Source organism: Pelophylax lessonae, assembly GCF_965119305.1.
Source record: "Pelophylax lessonae genome assembly, chromosome: 7".
NCBI classification, from domain to species: Eukaryota; Metazoa; Chordata; class Amphibia; order Anura; family Ranidae; genus Pelophylax; species Pelophylax lessonae.
Genome location: NC_138774.1, coordinates 115,265,776 through 115,284,335, shown reverse-complemented (window position 1 = coordinate 115,284,335; position 18,560 = coordinate 115,265,776). Strand labels below are relative to the sequence as shown.

General features: G+C 45.4%; 1 protein-coding gene across 1 annotated transcript in view; it reads right to left on the bottom strand.

Annotated features, from left to right (window-relative positions):
• WDR44 (WD repeat domain 44) overlaps positions 1-18,560 on the bottom strand; it is a 176,293-nt gene that overhangs the window by 6,560 nt on the left and 151,173 nt on the right. Inside the window, exons 15-19 of the mRNA XM_082263435.1 lie at positions 16,049-16,240; positions 5,508-5,609; positions 5,289-5,404; positions 1,679-1,806; positions 673-807 (exon numbers count right to left, since the gene is read on the bottom strand). Coding sequence (XP_082119561.1) covers positions 673-807; positions 1,679-1,806; positions 5,289-5,404; positions 5,508-5,609; positions 16,049-16,240 — 673 coding nt within the window. The remainder of the gene's footprint in view (positions 1-672; positions 808-1,678; positions 1,807-5,288; positions 5,405-5,507; positions 5,610-16,048; positions 16,241-18,560) is intronic.

Here is an 18,560-nt window from a genome sequence, read left to right as displayed (position 1 = left end):
ACGGGAAAGAGGGGAACCCAGGGTCCGACTGTCCCAAGGAGGGGCCCACGTCCACCCCAAAACCCTCCAGGGGGAGACAGCTACTCACCATACCAGGCAGGCACTGCTCCAGACAGAACCCCTCTCCATTAAAATGGGGGGGGGGGGGGACTGTCGGCCAGGAGGAACTTGGGCTGAGACCTGGTTGTATGCGACCTCGCGAGACATTTAACTCGCAGGCCAGCCCCCGTCCAGTGGGGTTATTTCGTGGCCAACCTAGCGCAGAGTTGAGGTCTGCGCGTGGTAGTGGGGTGACCACAGGATATAGACTATCCAGCCCGTCACCAATCCGGCAGTTGATTGGAGATCTCACAGGAAAAAATCCAGGAGGAAACAATTTTCTATCTGAAACATTTTGCCAGGACCAAAGATGCCAGCAAGGAAATAGGTCCTTACTCCTGACTAGGCAGAATAAAAACTGAGTGGCTACAGCAGAGAGAGGGAATATACCCTCTGGGCCTGCCCATGGGTGTAGCCAGAATTATTTTCTGCCTAGTGTCCTACTTCTGTAGGGGGCAATATAACCCAATGGTTATGAATATCAGGAGTTGTGTCCGTCAATGAATGAAAGAGAAATGTAGGTTTACTGATTGCTAAACATGAAGTAAAACCATTAACAAAACCACTACTCACCAGAAGGTATGTGATCTACGGACTCTCCTTGTTCCCCCTTGTGTTCGGTGTCTTGCCTCTCAGATGATGCATCTGGTGATACCATCAGGTGGGGGTTTGGGGCAAAGATTGCTGATGTGACAACTGCATTATGTGCTGGAAAATTAGATAGTCATATTATTCTGACAGATATTTCATAAAAAAGTGCAAAAGTAATGGTGATAGGCAAGAGACAATAAATCAGATATTTTTATAAATGCTGGAGCTGCGTGCTCCCTCCCACAGTCTGATAAGCACTGCAATTTGAAGTCCATTCCTTGTTCACCTCCCGCTCACTGCACTACTGGCACCACTCACTTTCAGTTCATAGGAGACAGAACTACAGAGGAGGCATTGTATCAGTGTCCGCTGACAGTATTAACGGTCAGTATGCATTGAGAACAACACTGGGAACATTGGGCGGCATACACCTGCCACAAAGTTATGCGGCAGAACCCCTTTAGGCAAAGTGCCTTCGGTTTGATATCAGAAATTAGAAGGGAGGCTTTCAACACGCCGTCGCAACAGAAACTTAAAGCTACAACCATCTGCTCCATACGCTCAATAAGCGAAGGATCAACCGCAGCACTAGTTAGATCTCTTTTAGAGGAAGTCAATCACAGCCAGAATCAGGTAAAGGAATCTCAAAGTCCTCCTAAGAAACCAAAAAAAAAAAAAAAAAAAAAAAAAAGGCATACTGGTATTAGGAGGGGGTTCTCCTGGGTTGGACTACAGTTTTGTTTGTTTATTTGCCAGTGTCTAACCCTCCTGTAGATAGCAGTATAACTCAAAAGGTTAAAGACTTCCTTCCTTCAATGGACCAGCAAGAAATAACACTGCTCTTAAAAAAAAAATAATATATGTGCTTTACGCAAGCAGTACCACCCTTCCTCTCTGGCAAAATATAGCACAATATCGGTTTTGACAAGCTTGCTCTTCTAAACATGCAAGATTTTAACCCTGAATGCAAAATAAAATGATGTCATACCTTTTATACCCTCCCAGAAGTCATTGCGGTCTCTTCTTACAGAGGTGAACTTGCTTAGATCATGGTACGTACTCCAGATATAAACATATTTATCTTCAGAACCACTAACTATATATGTAAAATCATGGCTGTAAATAAAACAAGAAAAGATTCAAAAACCACTGGAATTGTAACAGATCAAAACATAATTAAAAATGCCCTTATAGAGTGCAGGCAACTGCTTAGAAGATAAAACTGCACTAATGATGCATGTGCAGCTACAACACTATTTATTTTTCAAGGTGGTCATCAGTCCTGCTCTAGGAGAAGCAACATGTGCAGAGGGCCTGCATTTTCCTATTTGGAAAAATTATTTTTGATTACTTTTATGAAGCAACTCATTCATAATTTATTGAAGAAAGAAAAAAAAAAAAAAAAACTTACAATGTATATGTTAAATTTTGAATTTAGTTTCAATATTGCTTCAAATTTTATCACTTACTCCTTCAGGGAGACACCCGTTGGTGTAGCAAAGCTAGCACCGGGACTAACACATTTGTGAAGACCCGAGGAGCAGATGCGAGACCAAAGGGTAACGTAGAAGTAATTTAACAACAGAATGGCTTAAACAGAAGAAAAATACGCCTTCTGAAGTGGCCCAGTCAGAGTCCTGACCTCAACCCGATTGAGATGCTGTGGCATGACATCAAGAAAGCGATTCACACCAGACATCCCAAGAATATTGCTGAACTGAAACAGTTCTGTAAAGAGGAATGGTCAAGAATTACTCCTGACCGTTGTGCACGTCTGATTTGCAACTACAGGAAACATTTGGTTGAAGTTAATGCTGCCAAAAGGAGGTTCAACCAGTTATTAAATCCAAGGGTTCACATACTTTTTCCACCTGCACTGTGAATGTTTACATGGTGTGTTCAATAAAAATTTGGCAACATTTCATTCTTCGTGTGTTATTAGTTTAAGCAGACTGTGATTGTCTATAGTTGTGACTTAGATGATGATGATCAGATCACATTTTATGACCAATTTGTGCAGAAATCCATATCATTCCAAAGGGTTCACATACTTTTTCTTGCAGCTGTATTGAAGCAGAAAAAATGGCCATTGCAGTTTGTTACATATGTCCAAAGACCGGTTAGCATGCCTATGCTGACCTGGGTTCACAGCAAAAAGCCCCTAACAAAGGGCACATGAGCATCAGAACTGGACCACAGAGAAGGTGACCTGGTCTGATGAATCACGTTTTCTTTTACAGTGGGGGAAATCATTTTTGAAGCCCTGCAGAATTTTGGAAGTTTGCCCACTTACAAAGAAATTAAGGGTCTATAATTTTTCGCATAGCTGTATTTTAAATGATAGAGACAGAATATCAACCAAAAAAAAGACAAAGCAAATGCTATAAAATAAGTTGAAGTTCAGGGAGTAAAGTAAGTATTTGATCCCCAAGCAAAACATGACTTCGTACTTGGTGGAGAAACTCTTGTTGGCAAGCACAGAGGTAAGACGTTTAGTTTAGTTGGTGACCAGGTTTGCACACATCTCAGGAGGGATTCTGGTCCACTGTTCTTCACAGATCTTCTCTAAATCCTTAAGGTTTCTTAGCTGTCTCTCAGCAACTTGAAGTTTCAGGGTCTGGAGACTGACTGGGCCACTCCAAGACCCTAATGTGCTCCTTCTTGAGCCACTACTTTGTTGCCTTGGCGGAATGTTTTGGGTCATTGTCATGCTGGAAGACCCATCCACGACCCAACTTCCGTGTTCTGACTGAGGGAAGAAGGTTCTCATCCAAGATTTTACAATACATGGCCCTGTGCATTGGCCCCTCAATGTGGCAAAGCCGGCCTATATCTTTAGCAGACAAATAGCCCCAAAGCATCAGGTTTTCATCTCTGTACTTGACTGTATAGATGGTGTTCTTAGGGTCATAGTCAGCATTTTTGTTCCTTCAAACATGGCAAGTCGAGTTAATGCCAAAGAGATAAATTTCGGTGTCATCTGACCACAGCACTCTCTTCCAATCCTCCAAAGGAGCGGCTCAAGAAGAAGCACATTAAGATCAAGGAGTGGCCTAGCCAGTCTTCAGACCTTAATCATGTAGAAAATTTATAGAGGAAGCTGAAACCTTCATTTGCCAAGCGACAGCCAAGAAACCTTAAGGATTTAGAGAAGCTCTGTAAAGAAGAGTGGACCAAAATCCCTCCTGAGATGTGTGCAAACCTGGTCACCAACTACAACATCCATGTTACCTCTGTGCTTGCCAACAAGGGTTTCTCCACTAAGTACTAAGTCATGTTTTGCTTGGGGATCAAATACGTATTTTACTCACTGAACTGCAACTCAATAACATTTGTATCATGTGTTTTTTCTGGATTTTTGGTTGATATTCTGTCTCTACCATTTAAGATTATAAAAATGATAGACCTTTCATTTCTTTTTAAATTTGGGAACCTTACAAAATCTGCAGGGGATCAAATAATTATTTTCCCCACTCTACATCATGTGGATGGCCGGGTGCATATGTGTTTACCTGGGGAAGAGATGGCACCAGATGCAGTAGGGGAAGAATACAAGCCGGTGGAAATTTGATTCTTTGGGCAATGTTCTGTTGGGAAACCTTGGATCCCGCCATTCATGTGGATGTTATTTTGACACCTATCACCTACCTAAACATTAATGCTGACAGTACACCGCATCAAGAAAACGGTATTCCCTAAAGGCATTGGCCTCTTTCAGCAGAATAATGCACCCTGCCATACAGCAAAAATGGTTCAAGAATGGTTTCAGGAGCACAACGAGTTTGAGGTGTTGACTTGGCCTTTAAAGCGGTAGTATACCGATTTTTGTGACTTTTACCTACAGGTAAGCCTATAATAAGGCTTATCTGTAGGTACAATTAATATCTCCTAAACCTGCACGGTTTAGGAGATATTTACACTGCATGCAGCCGCTGAGGCGAGCGGCGCATGCGCTCTGAAGGTCTGGCGAACCTTCAGAGTTCCTTGCCGGGAAGTTGCCGGAAAGTAAATTCCCCGCGCGCATGCGCAGGAGTGACGTCATCGCGGCTCCATCCACTCACAGCGCCGGAGCCGCCAAACCCGGAAGAGACGCCGAGAGATCATGTCTGCTCCCACAGCGGTGTCCGGGGGTTCGCGTCGGGGCTTCGTTCTAAGGTAAGTATTTCATAATGAGCTAGTATGCGATGCCTTTTTTTTTTTTGAGTATACTTCCGCTTTAAATTCTCCAGATCTCCAGTCGAGCATCTGTTGGATGTGCTGAAAAACAAGTCTTATCCATGGAAGCCTCACCTAACAATTTACAGGACCTAAAGGATCTGCTACTGGCGGCTTGGTGCCAGATACCCCAGCATATCTACAGTGGCCTGGCGACGTCCATGTTGTGACAGGTCAGGGCTATTTTGTCAGCAAAAAAAGGACCTACTCAATATTAGGTGGGTCATCATAATATTAAGGCTGATTAGGGTATATCGCCCTATGTAAATTGTCTAGATTTAAGGCCCCGAATATCTACTGGAAATCATCTATCTTCCTTAACTTCAATAAGTCAACAAATGCAACTTTTACACAGATTTCCCAATTTATGCAAGAGACTTTACCTAAAGCTTGCCTTTATCTGGCTGCTGCTGTTCACACAGCCTTTGTACTTCATGGATAAAGACAGGTCTCTTAGATCATACAGCCTTATTCTTGAATCATTAGAGGTTACTAAGATCTGCAACAACAAAAAAACAACCGTCAAGTCAGAAATCAGAAGAAATTGTGTGTTTTAGGCACAAGTTGATGAATGAAAAAACAGTCAACAGAGAAAAGGTCACCTTATTTTCTCCAGGCAATGGCTCTATTCCAGTGATTTTTCTTCCAACCCTATTTCGCCCTCTAGTGGAACGAACATGGATTTGCGTGTGGTATTTTAAGTGCTGAAAAAAGAAAAAATACAAAATGCTAAATGACAATACAGTAAACCCCCGCTCCATCGCGGTTCAGTTTTTGCGGTCCCGGTATATTGCGTTTTTTTTTTTTTAATGTTATTTTACTATATAAATCATTAAAAATGAAATATTTTTGTGTTTTCCATAGCTCTTGCTAAGTCTCTCAGTATCTTTTATGTGTTTAACCGCTTCCATACAGAGCAGTTAGACCCCCTTCCTGCCCAGACCAATTTTCAGCTTTCAGCACTCTCACACTTTGAATGACAATTGCTCATGCTACACTGTAACCAAACAAAATTTTTATCATTTTTTTCACACAAATAGAGCTTTCTTTTGGTGGTATTTGATCACAACTGGGGTTTTTTTTTTTCGTGATATAAGCAAAAAAAGAGCAAAAATTTTGCAAAAAAAAACACTTTTTTTTAGTTTCTATTATAAAATTTTGCAAAAAATTAATTTTTCTTCATACATTTGGGCCAAAATTTATACTGCTACATATCTCTGGTAAAATTAACCCAAATTAGTGTATATTATTTAGTCTGTGTGAAAGTTATTGAGTCTAGAAGCTATGGTACCAATTACTGAAAATTGATCACACCAGATGTACTGATGGCCTATCTCCTTTCTTGAGGCCCTGAAATGTCAGGACAGTACAAATACCCCCCAAATGACCCCTTTTTGTAAAGTAGACAGTCCAAGGTATTTAGTAAGAGGCATGGTGAGTTTTTTGAAGTTATAATTTTTTCCCACAATTCTTGGGAAAATGAAGAAAACATTTTTTTTTCTTTTTTTTTCCCAAAACGTTGTCAATTTATAAGCTATTTCTAACACATAGCATGTACACAGCAAAAATGACACCCCAAAATTCATTCTGCTACTCCTTCTGAGTATGGTGATACCACATGTGTGAGACTTTTACACAGCCTGGCCACAAAAAGAGACTCCACGTCCAAGTAGCACCATAAGGCGTTTTAGGAGCATAAATACACATAAAACTTTCTTACTACCTATCACACTTTTCAAGGCCCTAGAGCAACAATACAATGGAAAAGTCCACAAAATTACCCCATTTTGGAAAGCAAACACTCCAACGTATATTCTAAGAGGCATTATGGGTCCTTTGAGGAGGGCGTGGCTGACTTCCGGGATGTGAGGAGCTTCTTCTCCTAGCTCCGCTGCCGATCGATTCTCCTGTATCTAATCCTTTGCCATCCGGGCTCTATTTCGCTGTCTACTTACCTCCCTCGGCTCCCTGATCACTCCTGCATCCGACAGATATGGTGAAGTACGGCAGGGACAGGCCGGTGTCCCCGGAGGATCGCGATCCGGATCCCTCGGCACAGGTCCAAGATGGCGCCCGATCCTCTCACGCTGCCGGGGCCTCCGCTGCAGCTGCTCACGCATCCTGGATGGGAGACAGTCCTGAATGGCCTGCACTGTCACCGAGTGCCCATACCGCTGCAGAACCTGTGGGACCACGCATATCCCAGGTACCTGAACCCACCCTGTCGCAAATAATGGATGCCATAAAAATGTGTCAGACCTCCCTTACATCCCAGATTGATGCTCTTAGGGTGGACTTCTCCCTCCTTAAAGACGATGTCCACAAGCTCAGGCAGAGGGTCACCACTGCAGAACAACGTATAAGCTCCGTAGAGGACGATGTATTCCCTCTCCCTGCAGCACTTAGAGGCATACAGGCGGAGCAGAAGGCCCAGGCGGCTAAGTTAGGGGACATGGAGGACCGCCTGCGGCGCAATAATCTGAGATTCCTGGGCTTCCCGGAGGGAGCTGAAGGCAGAAATCCTGAGGCCTTTGTAGAATCCTGGCTGAAACAGGCGCTGGGCCCCGATTCCTTCTCCCCACTATTTGCTGTTGAGCGGGCTCATAGGGTCCCCTTTAAGGCCCCTGCACCGGGAGCTAGGCCCCGACCCTTGCTGGCAAGGATCCTTCACTACAGGGATAGAGATGCAGCTCTGAGGAAGGCCAGGGAACTACCGGATCTCCGCTTTGACAATGCTGTCATTACCATCTTTCCGGATTTCTCAGCGGGCACGCAAAAACAGAGAGCAGCATTTGTGCATGTCAAGAAACGTCTCAGGGAGCGGCAGCTACCTTACAGTATGTTGTATCCTGCTAAATTACGTGTGGTGTGTGGAGGCAAGACGCAATTCTTCCTGGATCCTGCGGACGCTGCTCAATGGCTGGACTCCTTGGGCAGGGGCTGAGGACTTTGCTGAGTGGGGTATCCTTTTTCCTGATATATCTCTCCGGATGCTGAGCCTGTCGCAAGGTTGGGGATACCCTTTTTTGTGCCTTGGATTATTGCCCGTCTCCTCTTCTTTACCTGTGGGAGGTGTACTCCTGATTCCCCTTCCCGGATGGTAACTTCTATGTGGTGTGACTGTATGGTGGCATTCTAGGAACGTTACTTAGGTTCGGTTCTCCACTAGTTCCACTGACTTGGTTTGGTTTGGGGTTCAGGCTCGGGCATGTTGGGGCTACGGGCAGGGTGGGGGGTTGGGGACTTTTTGTTTTTTTGTTTCTTCGGGACTGGTTTCTACCCTTCACGGATGCTTCCTGCGCTCCTTACCTTCTGTATACAGACGCTTCCTACGGCGGTTGATGCGCTGCCCCCTATTGCCCGGTTTCTGGGGGACCTCATCAGCATGGGACTGTCCTCTTTTTTCTTACCATGGCTGTGGACAAGTTAACTGTGCTCTCCTGGAACGTTAGGGGGCTTAACGATAAAGTGAAACGGGCCCTGGTTTTTAATTACTTACAGAAATATACCCCTCAGATTGTATTTTTACAGGAAACACATTTGACTGGGTCTAAGGTTCTTGCCCTTAAGCGGGCGTTTGTGGCGCATGGCTTCCACTCCATGTTTTCCACACACGCCAGGGGGGTATCAATCCTGGTGACTCGTTCACTTCGGTGCCTGGTGAAACAGGTTGTTACCGATATATATGGGCGATATGTTATCGTTTTACTGCAAATTGAGAATGTGGTGTATACTTTCTTGTCTGTTTATATCCCGCCCCCATTTACACTAGCCTTCTGGGACAAGGTAATGGCCCAATTGTTACAGGTGGCCGAAGGGCCTTTGCTGATTGCGGGTGATTTTAATGCAGTGATGTCCCCTGCGGTGGATAGGTATCCTGGAGATGTGTCGGCTTCTTCCTCTCTTGCGGCTTCAGTCGACAAGTATCAGTTGGTGGACTGCTGGAGGTGGAGGAACCCGACCGCTAGAGAATATTCCTGTTACTCGGGCTCTTATAAAACCCTCTCCAGGTTGGATATATGTTTGGTCTCCCCGGACTTGCTCCCGAGACTAATTTCCGTCTCCTACTTGCCTAGGGCCGTCTCGGACCACTCTCCTTTGCTTATTACAATTGGCCTCTCCTCCTCAATCGGTTACAAACTGTGGAGGTTGAGCCCTCAGTGGCTCAACGAGGAAATCTTTTTCAATATCACTGAGAAGGAGATGGCTCATTTCTGGCTGGTCAATCAGGAGACGGCCTCTGGTGCTATGGTGTGGGATGCCTTCAAGGCTACCATGCGGGGCTCAGTGTCCGGGGTGATTAAGCAACTCAGGGAGGATAGGGCCTGGAGGGTGGAATCTCTCCAGTCGGAGGCGACTAAGGCTGAATTGGAATATATTAAAAACCCCTCATCTGAGAACTATTCCGTGTGGCGGGACAGTGCTCGGCAGCTGGATCTCATTTTAATAGAAAAGACTCAGAAAAAATTACTCTATCAAAAGCAGCGAGTGTTTGAATATGGCGATAAGAATAGTAAGATTCTGGCGTATCTCTCTCGCTCTGAGCACCCGGTCACGGCTATTGCCAGTGTTTACGATGCCCAGCATCGGCGGTGCACGGAGGGCACGGAGATAGTGGGAGCCTTTCTAGATTTTTTTAAGTCCTTGTACTCCTCAAGAGCCACCTACTCTCAAGAGGAACTGGACTCCTACCTACGGGATATCCCGATGGAGACGCTTGAGGTGGAGGATAGTGTGTCGCTTGAGGGCCCTATTACTGCTGAGGAGATCGCGGCTGCGATTTCCTCTTTTGCGGCTAATAAGACACCGGGGATGGACGGGTTTCCGATTGAGTGGTACAGAGCCTACTCGGGGACTCTAGTCCCCCGACTATCTAAGGTTTATGCTGACGCTTTTGAGACTGGGAAGCTCCCACCGTCTCTTCGGGAGGCCCTGATAGTGTTGATACCCAAGCCAGGAAAGGACCCGATGTACTGCGAGTCTTATAGGCCTATATCCCTGATCAATGCTGACGTCAAAATTATGGCAAAGGTTTTGTCCCGTAGGGTGAATAACGTTGTCTCTAAGATTATTCACTCCGACCAAACTGGATTCATTCCAGGCCGCTCTACGGCGATAAACCTGCGTCGTCTCTTCATCAACCTACAGGCTCCACCCTCTGGAGTGGACACCAGACTGATATTATCCTTAGATGCTCATAAAGCATTTGACTCGGTGGAGTGGCCCTATTTATTCGCAGTGCTGGGCAGGATGGGATTTGGTCCAAAGTTTATCAGGTGGGTGCGATTACTCTATGACTCGCCAGTGGCGCGCTTGCGTGTCAACAACAGGGTTACTGAACAATTTCCGGTGTCCCGTGGCACTAGGCAGGGGTGCCCATTGTCCCCCCTGCTGTTTGCCCTGGCCCTGGAACCACTGGCCAACTTGCTCAGGCGTGATGAGAGGATACGTGGTTGCAGGGTGGGGGAGCTGGAAGAGAAAACATCTCTATATGCCGATGACATGCTGCTTTATTTGGCTGACTCCCGGGAGTCCCTGGATGCTGCCCTGGAGGTGATAGAATCCTTCGGGCGATTCTCGGGATTCCAGGTTAACTGGGATAAGTCGGTGGCGTTCCCCCTCGACCCTAATCGGGCACCTGACCTGGTGCTTCCGCGTAGCCTTCAGGTAGTGACTAAATTTCGATACCTGGGTGTGGTCATTCAGCAACCGGTGGGCATGTACGTTGACAACAATATTGCTCCACTGATACAACGGTTGAAACAAACCTTGGTCACCTGGAGCAAATTGCCCCTTAACCTGATGGGTAGAATCAATATATTTAAAATGATCTATCTGCCCCGCTTCCTCTATCTCTTTTGGCAGGCACCGGTGTACCTTCCCAAACGGTTCTTTGCAAGCATTGAATCCATACTGATTTCTTTTCTATGGGGTATGAAGCCGGCGCGGATCTCGTTCAGCACGCTAAAACTCCCCGCTCACGCTGGGGGTCTGGCGGCTCCTGATCTGCAGGCTTACTACTTGGCTGCTCAATTGACACATGTCCATGCGTGGTTCTTCCCGGACCTGCCGAACGCAGCGGTCACCACGTCGGCAGCGGTGATGGGCTCCTATGAGGCACTCCTTAATTCACTATATAGGAATGGTCCTTACCCGAAGGAGGGTGCCGCTATCCTTAGATTATCCTACAAAATTGTGCATATTTGTAACGCTAGAATGGGGGGTTCTTCCTTCAATAGATCCCCTAATGCTCCTATATGGTTTAACCCGGGACTGCCAGATTTACATAAGTTGGATTCCTCTAGGAGGTGGGCGGGATTTGACTTAAAATATGCCCACCAATTGTTTGTGAACCAGACCTTTAAGTCCTTTGCTGAGCTGAGGACGGAGCTGGGGATTCCCTTGACGTGCTGGTTTCTGTATCAGCAACTTCGACACGCAGTGGCGGCCCAATTTGGTCTTCGGGGGGTCCACCTGGCTCCGACTCGGTTGGAAAAGGAATTGATGAATCCCGACCACACTAAACTCATCTCTCGACTATATGGGTTGACTCTTGACCAGGGTGAGGGGAGGATGGGGTCCCTTCGGGCAAAGTGGCAGGCTGATATACCTCAATTGGAACTGGCGGACTGGGATGATTTGCTCAGTGCCCAGTTCCATGGATTGATAGCTGCGGGGGACAGGGTTATTCAACTGAATTATTTACATAGAATTTACTATACTCCCTGCCGTCTCTTTGCGATGGGAAGGCTTGCCTCCCCATTGTGTTTCCGCTGCCAGGAAGTTAGGGGGGACTTCTTTCACATGGTCTGGTTATGTCCGCTGATTCAGTCCTTCTGGAAGGGGGTATGTACCTTTATCGCGGAAAAATTGGCACTGCCGAATATTCTCGCGCCGGACAGATGCCTACTTGGCAATCTGGGGGAGGAGGGTATTCGGCAGTCCCAGAGGACTCTGTTGTGTATACTTTTTTTCTATGCCAAGAAATTGATTGCCCTGAGATGGAAACAGGACGCTCCGCCTACGGTAGCAGCCTGGGTGGAACTGGTCAACAATGCTCTTCCTATGTATAAATTGACATATCTGGCTAGGGGTTCCAAGAAAAAATTTGCTAAGGTATGGTCCTCCTGGATGGACTCGGTTCTAGGGTCCAGAGAGGTCTAAACTTCTGAGATGTTGTGTGACTGTCTGTCAAACTTATTGCTCCGCCTTGGGGACGTTTTTGTTTTGTTTTTTTTCTCACCTATTGGGTGCCCGGGGCTGGGAGGGGGGTGGTGCTTCTTCCCTATGGTGGGTTGCATACTTGCTGATGTGATAGGAATGCATTCCGTGAAGGGTTTTGTTAGGTTTGTACTTTCTCCTTATACTATTTGGAAGGTTATATGTTTTAAGTTGTTGGGAGGGGGGGGGGGGAAGGGGGGAGGGGGGAAAAAAAAAAAAAAAAAAAAAAAACTTTTTGAATATCATCCTACGAAGTCTCTGGTTGGTGCGGGAGAGGCGAGGTGGGGGCAGTCAATTGAGGTTGCTATATGTGCGCTACTGTGGTTGATGTTACTTGCCTTACTACCCTGTACTTCTGTCTGTATGATTTTTGGATATGCATTATTTCCTTCTTGGTTGTACTTTCTGATTTATATCGGACTGTTGTCTGTGTTTTATGTTTATTAATAAATGGGTCCTTTGAACATGTCATTTTTTTCCACAAGTTTTTGGAAAATGTGGGAAAAAAAATAAAAACTTTTTTTTTTACACAAAGTTGTCAATTTATAGGATATTCCTAACACATAGCATGTACATCGCAAAAATGACACCCCAAAATACATTCTGCCACTCCTCCTGAGTATGGCAATACCACATGTGTGAGACTTTTTCACAGCCTAGCCATATAGAGGGGCCTAAACATCCAAGGAGCATCATCATGCATCCTAGCCACTTGCCTAGGCCTATTTTTGATATTTGGTGTTTACAAGCTAAAATCAGTTGTTTTTGCTAGAAAACTACTTAGAACCCCAAAACATTATATATTTTTTTTTAGCAGAGACCCTAGAGAATAAAATGGAGATTATTGCAATATTTTTTATCACACCGTATTTGCGCAGCGGTCTTCCAAACGCAATTTTTTGGGAAAAAAATCACTTTTTTTAATTAAAAAATAAGAAAACAGTAAAGTTAGCCCAATTGTTTTCCATAATGTGAAAGATAATGTTACGCCGAGTAAATAGATACCCAACATGTCATGCTTCAAAATTGCGCACGCTCACAGAATGGTGACAAATTTTGGTACTTAAAAATCCCCATAGGCGACATTTTAAAAATTTCTACAGGTTGCTATCTTAGAGTTACAGAGGAGGTCTATGGCTCAAATTATTGCTCTTGCTCTAACGATCGCGACGATACCTCACATGTGTAGTTTGAACACTGTTTACATATGTGGGCGGGGTTTCCGTATGCGTTCGCTTCTGCGCGCGAGCTCGCAGGGACACGGCGCTTTAATTTTTTTTTTTTTTACTATTTATTTTATTTATTATTTTTTATTTTTACACTGTTTTTTTTTTAAAAAAAAAAATTGATCATTTTTATTTCTATTGCAAGAAATGTAAACATTACTTGTAATAGAAAAAGGCACGACAGGACCTCTTTTTTGTGAGATCTGGGGTCAAAAAGTCCTCAGATCTCACAAGTACACTAAAAGATAGAAAAAATAATAAAAAAAAATTAAATAAAATGAAAAAAAAAAAAAGGGACCTTTAAACTGGTTGCTAGGCAACGACGTTTGCCGTAGCTCCGGTCCTCCAAGACCATAGAGTCGAGTGAGGGCAAGCTTGCCCTCACTCGACATCCTGTCTGTGAGGATCTGGGACCGGATCGTTTTCCCCGCTGCCGGCGGGTCCGGTAAGCGGGGAAAAGGACCAGAATGCAGCGGGAGGGGGGGGGGCACCTCTTCCGCCACCCCGGAAGGGTGATCCCGCGGCGAATCTGCCGCTGGGACCACCCTTATCGGAAAGCCAACCGTCCACCGTTTAAAAAAATACCAGGGTTATGGCAGCTATCTGCTGCCATAACACCGGTATTTAGGTTTAAACGGACGACGTATGTTAACCTTTTTGGACTTAGACATGGTGGCTGTATGAAGGGTGACAGGTACTCGGGTACTTTGCTGGGCAGGTGACAGGTACTCTGGTACTGATGAGCAAGTGGCAGGTACTCGAGTACTCCGATAGGCAGGTGACAGGTACTCGGGTACTCTTATGGGCAGGTGACAGGCAGGTGATAGGTACTGATGAGTAGTACTGATACTGATAGGTGATACTGATACTGTACTGATGGGTACGGATGATCAGTACTGATACTAATAGGTGATAGGTACTGATGGGTACTGATGAGTACTGATGAGTAGTGATGGGTAATGATGAGCAGGTGGCAAGTACTCGGGTACTTCAGGTGTCAGGTACTCTGATGAGCAGGTGGAAGGTACTCGGGTACTCTGTTGGGTAGGTGACAGGTACTCGGGTACTCCGATGACGGGTACTCAAAGTACCAGAGTACCTGTCATCAGAGTACCAGAGTACCTGTCATCAGAGTACCCGAGTACCCGTCATCAGAGTACCCGAGTACCTGTCATCAGAGTACCCGAGTACCTGTCATCAGAGTACCCGAGTACTTGTCATCAGAGTACCCGAGTACCTGTCACCAGCCCATCAGAGTACCTGTCACCAGAGTACCCGAGTACCTGTCATCAGAGTACCCGAGTACCCGTCATCAGAGTACCCGAGTACCTGTCATCAGAGTACCCGAGTACCTGTCACCAGCCCATCAGAGTACCTGTCATCAGAGTACCCGAGTACCTGTCATCAGAGTACCCGAGTACCCATCATCAGAGTACCCGAGTACCCATCATCAGAGTACCCGAGTACCTGTCACCAGCCCATCAGAGTACCCGAGTACCTGTCATCTGAGTACCTGATGGGCTGGTGACAGGTACTCGGGTACTTTGATGGGCTAGTGACAGGTGCTCTTTATTGGGGGGGGGGGCAATCAGTGTGGTTGGGGTGCACTATGATTGGTAACTAGCTGTTACCACAATCTCCTCCTCACACAGGATCAGTGTGTGAGGAGGAGAACACGGTGACAGCTAGTTACCATGTTCTCTGATGACATTTGTGACCGGCTGTGATTGGACACAGCCGGTCACGTGGAAAAGAGCTAATTTCATTGGCTCTTTACCTAGATCGGGGATGGGCTCTGTCCGAGGGACGAGCCTCGTCCCCGATCGCCGCGCTGCGCGCCCCCGGGGGCGCGCATTAAGGAAGGAACGAGCGGCTCGCGCTGGAGCCGCTCATGTGATCGGCTGTGATTGACACAGCCGATCACGTGGTAAACAGCCAATTTCATTGGCTGTTTACCTTGATCGGGGTTGGGCTCAGTTCGAGGGACGAGCCTCACCCCCGATCGCCGCGCTGCGCGCCCCCGGGGGCGCGCAGTAGCGGGGAGATCCGGGCGCCGTCATATGACGTCGGCCCGGATCGAGAAAGGATTTGTGCCGACGTCATTTTACATGACGCGGTACGGAAGGGGTTAAATGAGTTTCTATTGTTTTAAAAGTGTGTTTAAAGATCTTAAAATGCTTTTACACGTACAGTGACAGTAAAAAAAAAAACATGCCTACAATGCATTTTAATAGGGTTTATCTATTTCGCGGATTTTCACTTTTCGCAGCTGGGTCCGGAACGTAACCCCCGCAATGGAGGGGGGTTTACGGTATACAGGATTGCAGTGGCCCATTCACACATATGCATTTTGAAGTGTGTGTTTTAATGCATGTTAATACAAGTGCAGTCTTTTTTTCTTTTTATTGTATAATTCACATATATGCACTGCATTAAAGTTCACTCATTTGCTTTTCATGTGCCAGTATTTATAACATAAAGCAAAACAATGGTTTTCTTCTAAATGGTCTCAAAGACTTGAAGGTATAAGCTTTAAAACTGCTGCTATAATTACCCCCTGCCCCCTCCTGATAAAAAATTTGTTGCGACAAGCTTTAAATAGAAAAAAGTAGAAAAGTAACAAAAGCAGAGATGCAAATGCACATCAGCGCAGTACTCCAATTATGACACTGCAAGCTGATGGCTCAGAGCCTTACCTCTGTATCATAGAAGATGCAGCGGCCATCATACGTGCCGATCACAGCGTGCTTGCCGTTCTGACAGAAGTTTGCAGCAGTAATGAGCTTCGTCTGCCCATCAATTTCATTCCACAAGGCAACCTTTTTGTCGGGAATGTTCCAGAGTCTGAGTTTTCCATCCAAGGAGCCGCTCAAGAAGTACCTGTCATCCTACAAAAAAAAAAAATGTATTTCCCAATGGTCACTGCAGTAAATACAAATGAAGGTTTCTGAGGTCATGCCACAGCAGGAGGAACAAAAGGTTTGCTCACTACCTCTCTATATAAAGCATTCATCCCTTGGGAGTTAACAGTGCCCAAAAAAGCCTGGTCAACAAAATGACATACTACATGGAGTGATGAGGATCCATCCTTGGATCTGAAGGTGTTCAAAGAAAATACATACTTTAACACCAATTCAGGGGACTCCTTTGTATGTAGTCGTAAAAAGGCCACTTATGTAGGAAGAGGAGCCAGAATCAGGGGCTAGGCTGGGGGAAACCGAGAAGTTGAAAGAAGATTGCACCACCAAATAGGTCACTAAATAAAACAAATCTGAGAAAGAATTAAAAAAAAAAAAAAAAAAAAAAATTATAATAAATAAAAATTCAAAAACTCTATTTTCTGGCTGACCCACTTATAAGAAAAGCTGTGTAATGCACCAAACTGATCCATATGGCTGCTGAGACACAAACAGCTGCAGCAACAGGCCACTGCTTCTGTCTCAGTGTGACATTCAGGCACAGCAAGCCAACCAGCATTTCCGCCTTGAACGCTGTCCTGTGAGAACATGACCCGCTACTGAGGCTTTGCTGAGATGCTGCTGCCAGGAGGTGTCTGAAGCAACAGCTACTGTAAGTATTACAAAGTTCTTCTAAAGCAGGGATATGCAAACTGTGGCCCTCCAGCTGTTGCAAAACTACAAATCCCATAATGCCTATGCCTCTGGGTGTCGTACTTGTGGCTGTCAAAGTCTTGCTATGTCTCATGGGACTTATAGTTCTGGAACATCGGTAGGTTTGCATATCCCTGTTCTAAAGCCTTATATGCACAGGCCGAAATCTGCCAGTTCGACAGAAACCGTCCGACTTTAAGCCCATATACAGGTGTCTGTTCTACAGAAGTCGGTCTCGCAACAGGCTTCCGTCGAAAAGGCATGTTGGAACACCAGTATCTAACCCCACATCCGATTAGTGGTGGCTACAAGTGCTGATTCGTTTGTTCTGGCGGGGGTGACAATCCCTGTCAGAGCAGAAAGGCACTACTGGGTTCAACGAAAAAAAAAAAAAAGAAAACTGAGTGTGTGCCCAGCTTTAGTGTAATTTATAGGACAATGGGGATACATAAAGGGTAAGTGTTACAAAACGCGTTAATGACCACCTCTAGGTCAGGCTCTCTTACCCTTTATATCATTGAGGAACCCTTGAATGAACTTTCTGGGCCCAGGGAACCCCTGCTAATAATTACTATATTTATAGTTCATAGTACATTAGTTTGATAGTCACTGGGAAGAATGCTCCCTACATTTGGGGGGCATTGGGAGAATTCCCCCTTGCATATACTGTTTTATTTACTGTTAGGGCTACAAGATTGTGGAATTCTCTACCACAAGAGGTGGTTTCTGCGGGAAGTATGGTGGCCTTCAAAAGACTCTTAAGCCCCGTACACACGCGTCGATAATTGGCCGTGAATTTTCGGCCAACGTCCGATCGGCCGATTTTCGGCTTGTTAGTATGATGCTTCCGACAACCGACTCAGACTTTTCGGCCGAAAAAAATCTGGTGTGCAGGCTATAAAATTTTTGTTGGCCGTCAACATAACGGCCGATTTTCCGTCAGTCAGTACAGATTTCGGCAGACAAAAATCTGATGAGCAAGACTGGGCATGCTCAGAGAAGAAAAAACACACGGAAAGTAAACCAGCACATGACATCACTTCTGAAGTAGATTTTTGTTGGCCGAGAAAATTCGTGTGCAGTCTAGGCACATTGCAACCAACAAAACACCACTCTGGACAAAAGTCGGACGATCGGTCGGCCGATAATCGTTGCGTGTGTACGAGGCATTAGACGTACATCTCAAGGATCAGAACATTCAGGGCTATGTGAGATGATTACGGCCACACACACTTACACAGGTTGAACTGGATGGACTATTGTCTTTATTCAACCTCACCTACTATGTAAAATGTAATATAGATATACATTTTTTTGTTGTCAACAGTTTCCCATCTGAGAAGCAGAACTTGCTCCTTGCTCAAGGAACCCCTAGCACTGGAGGAATCCTGCTTGAGAAAGACTGTTCTAGGTATTGACTTGTATAAGTAAAAGAGAACAAAATAACTAATGCATGCTATTCTACAAGCTCAGCTCTTAATTTTTGCTAAGTAAAACTGCCTTTTAAACTTGTTGCACACAAATACAGACAATCATTATCATTTGCATGAAGATAGTGAGCATTCAATGACTTTGGAGAGGTAATTTGCTTTCATTA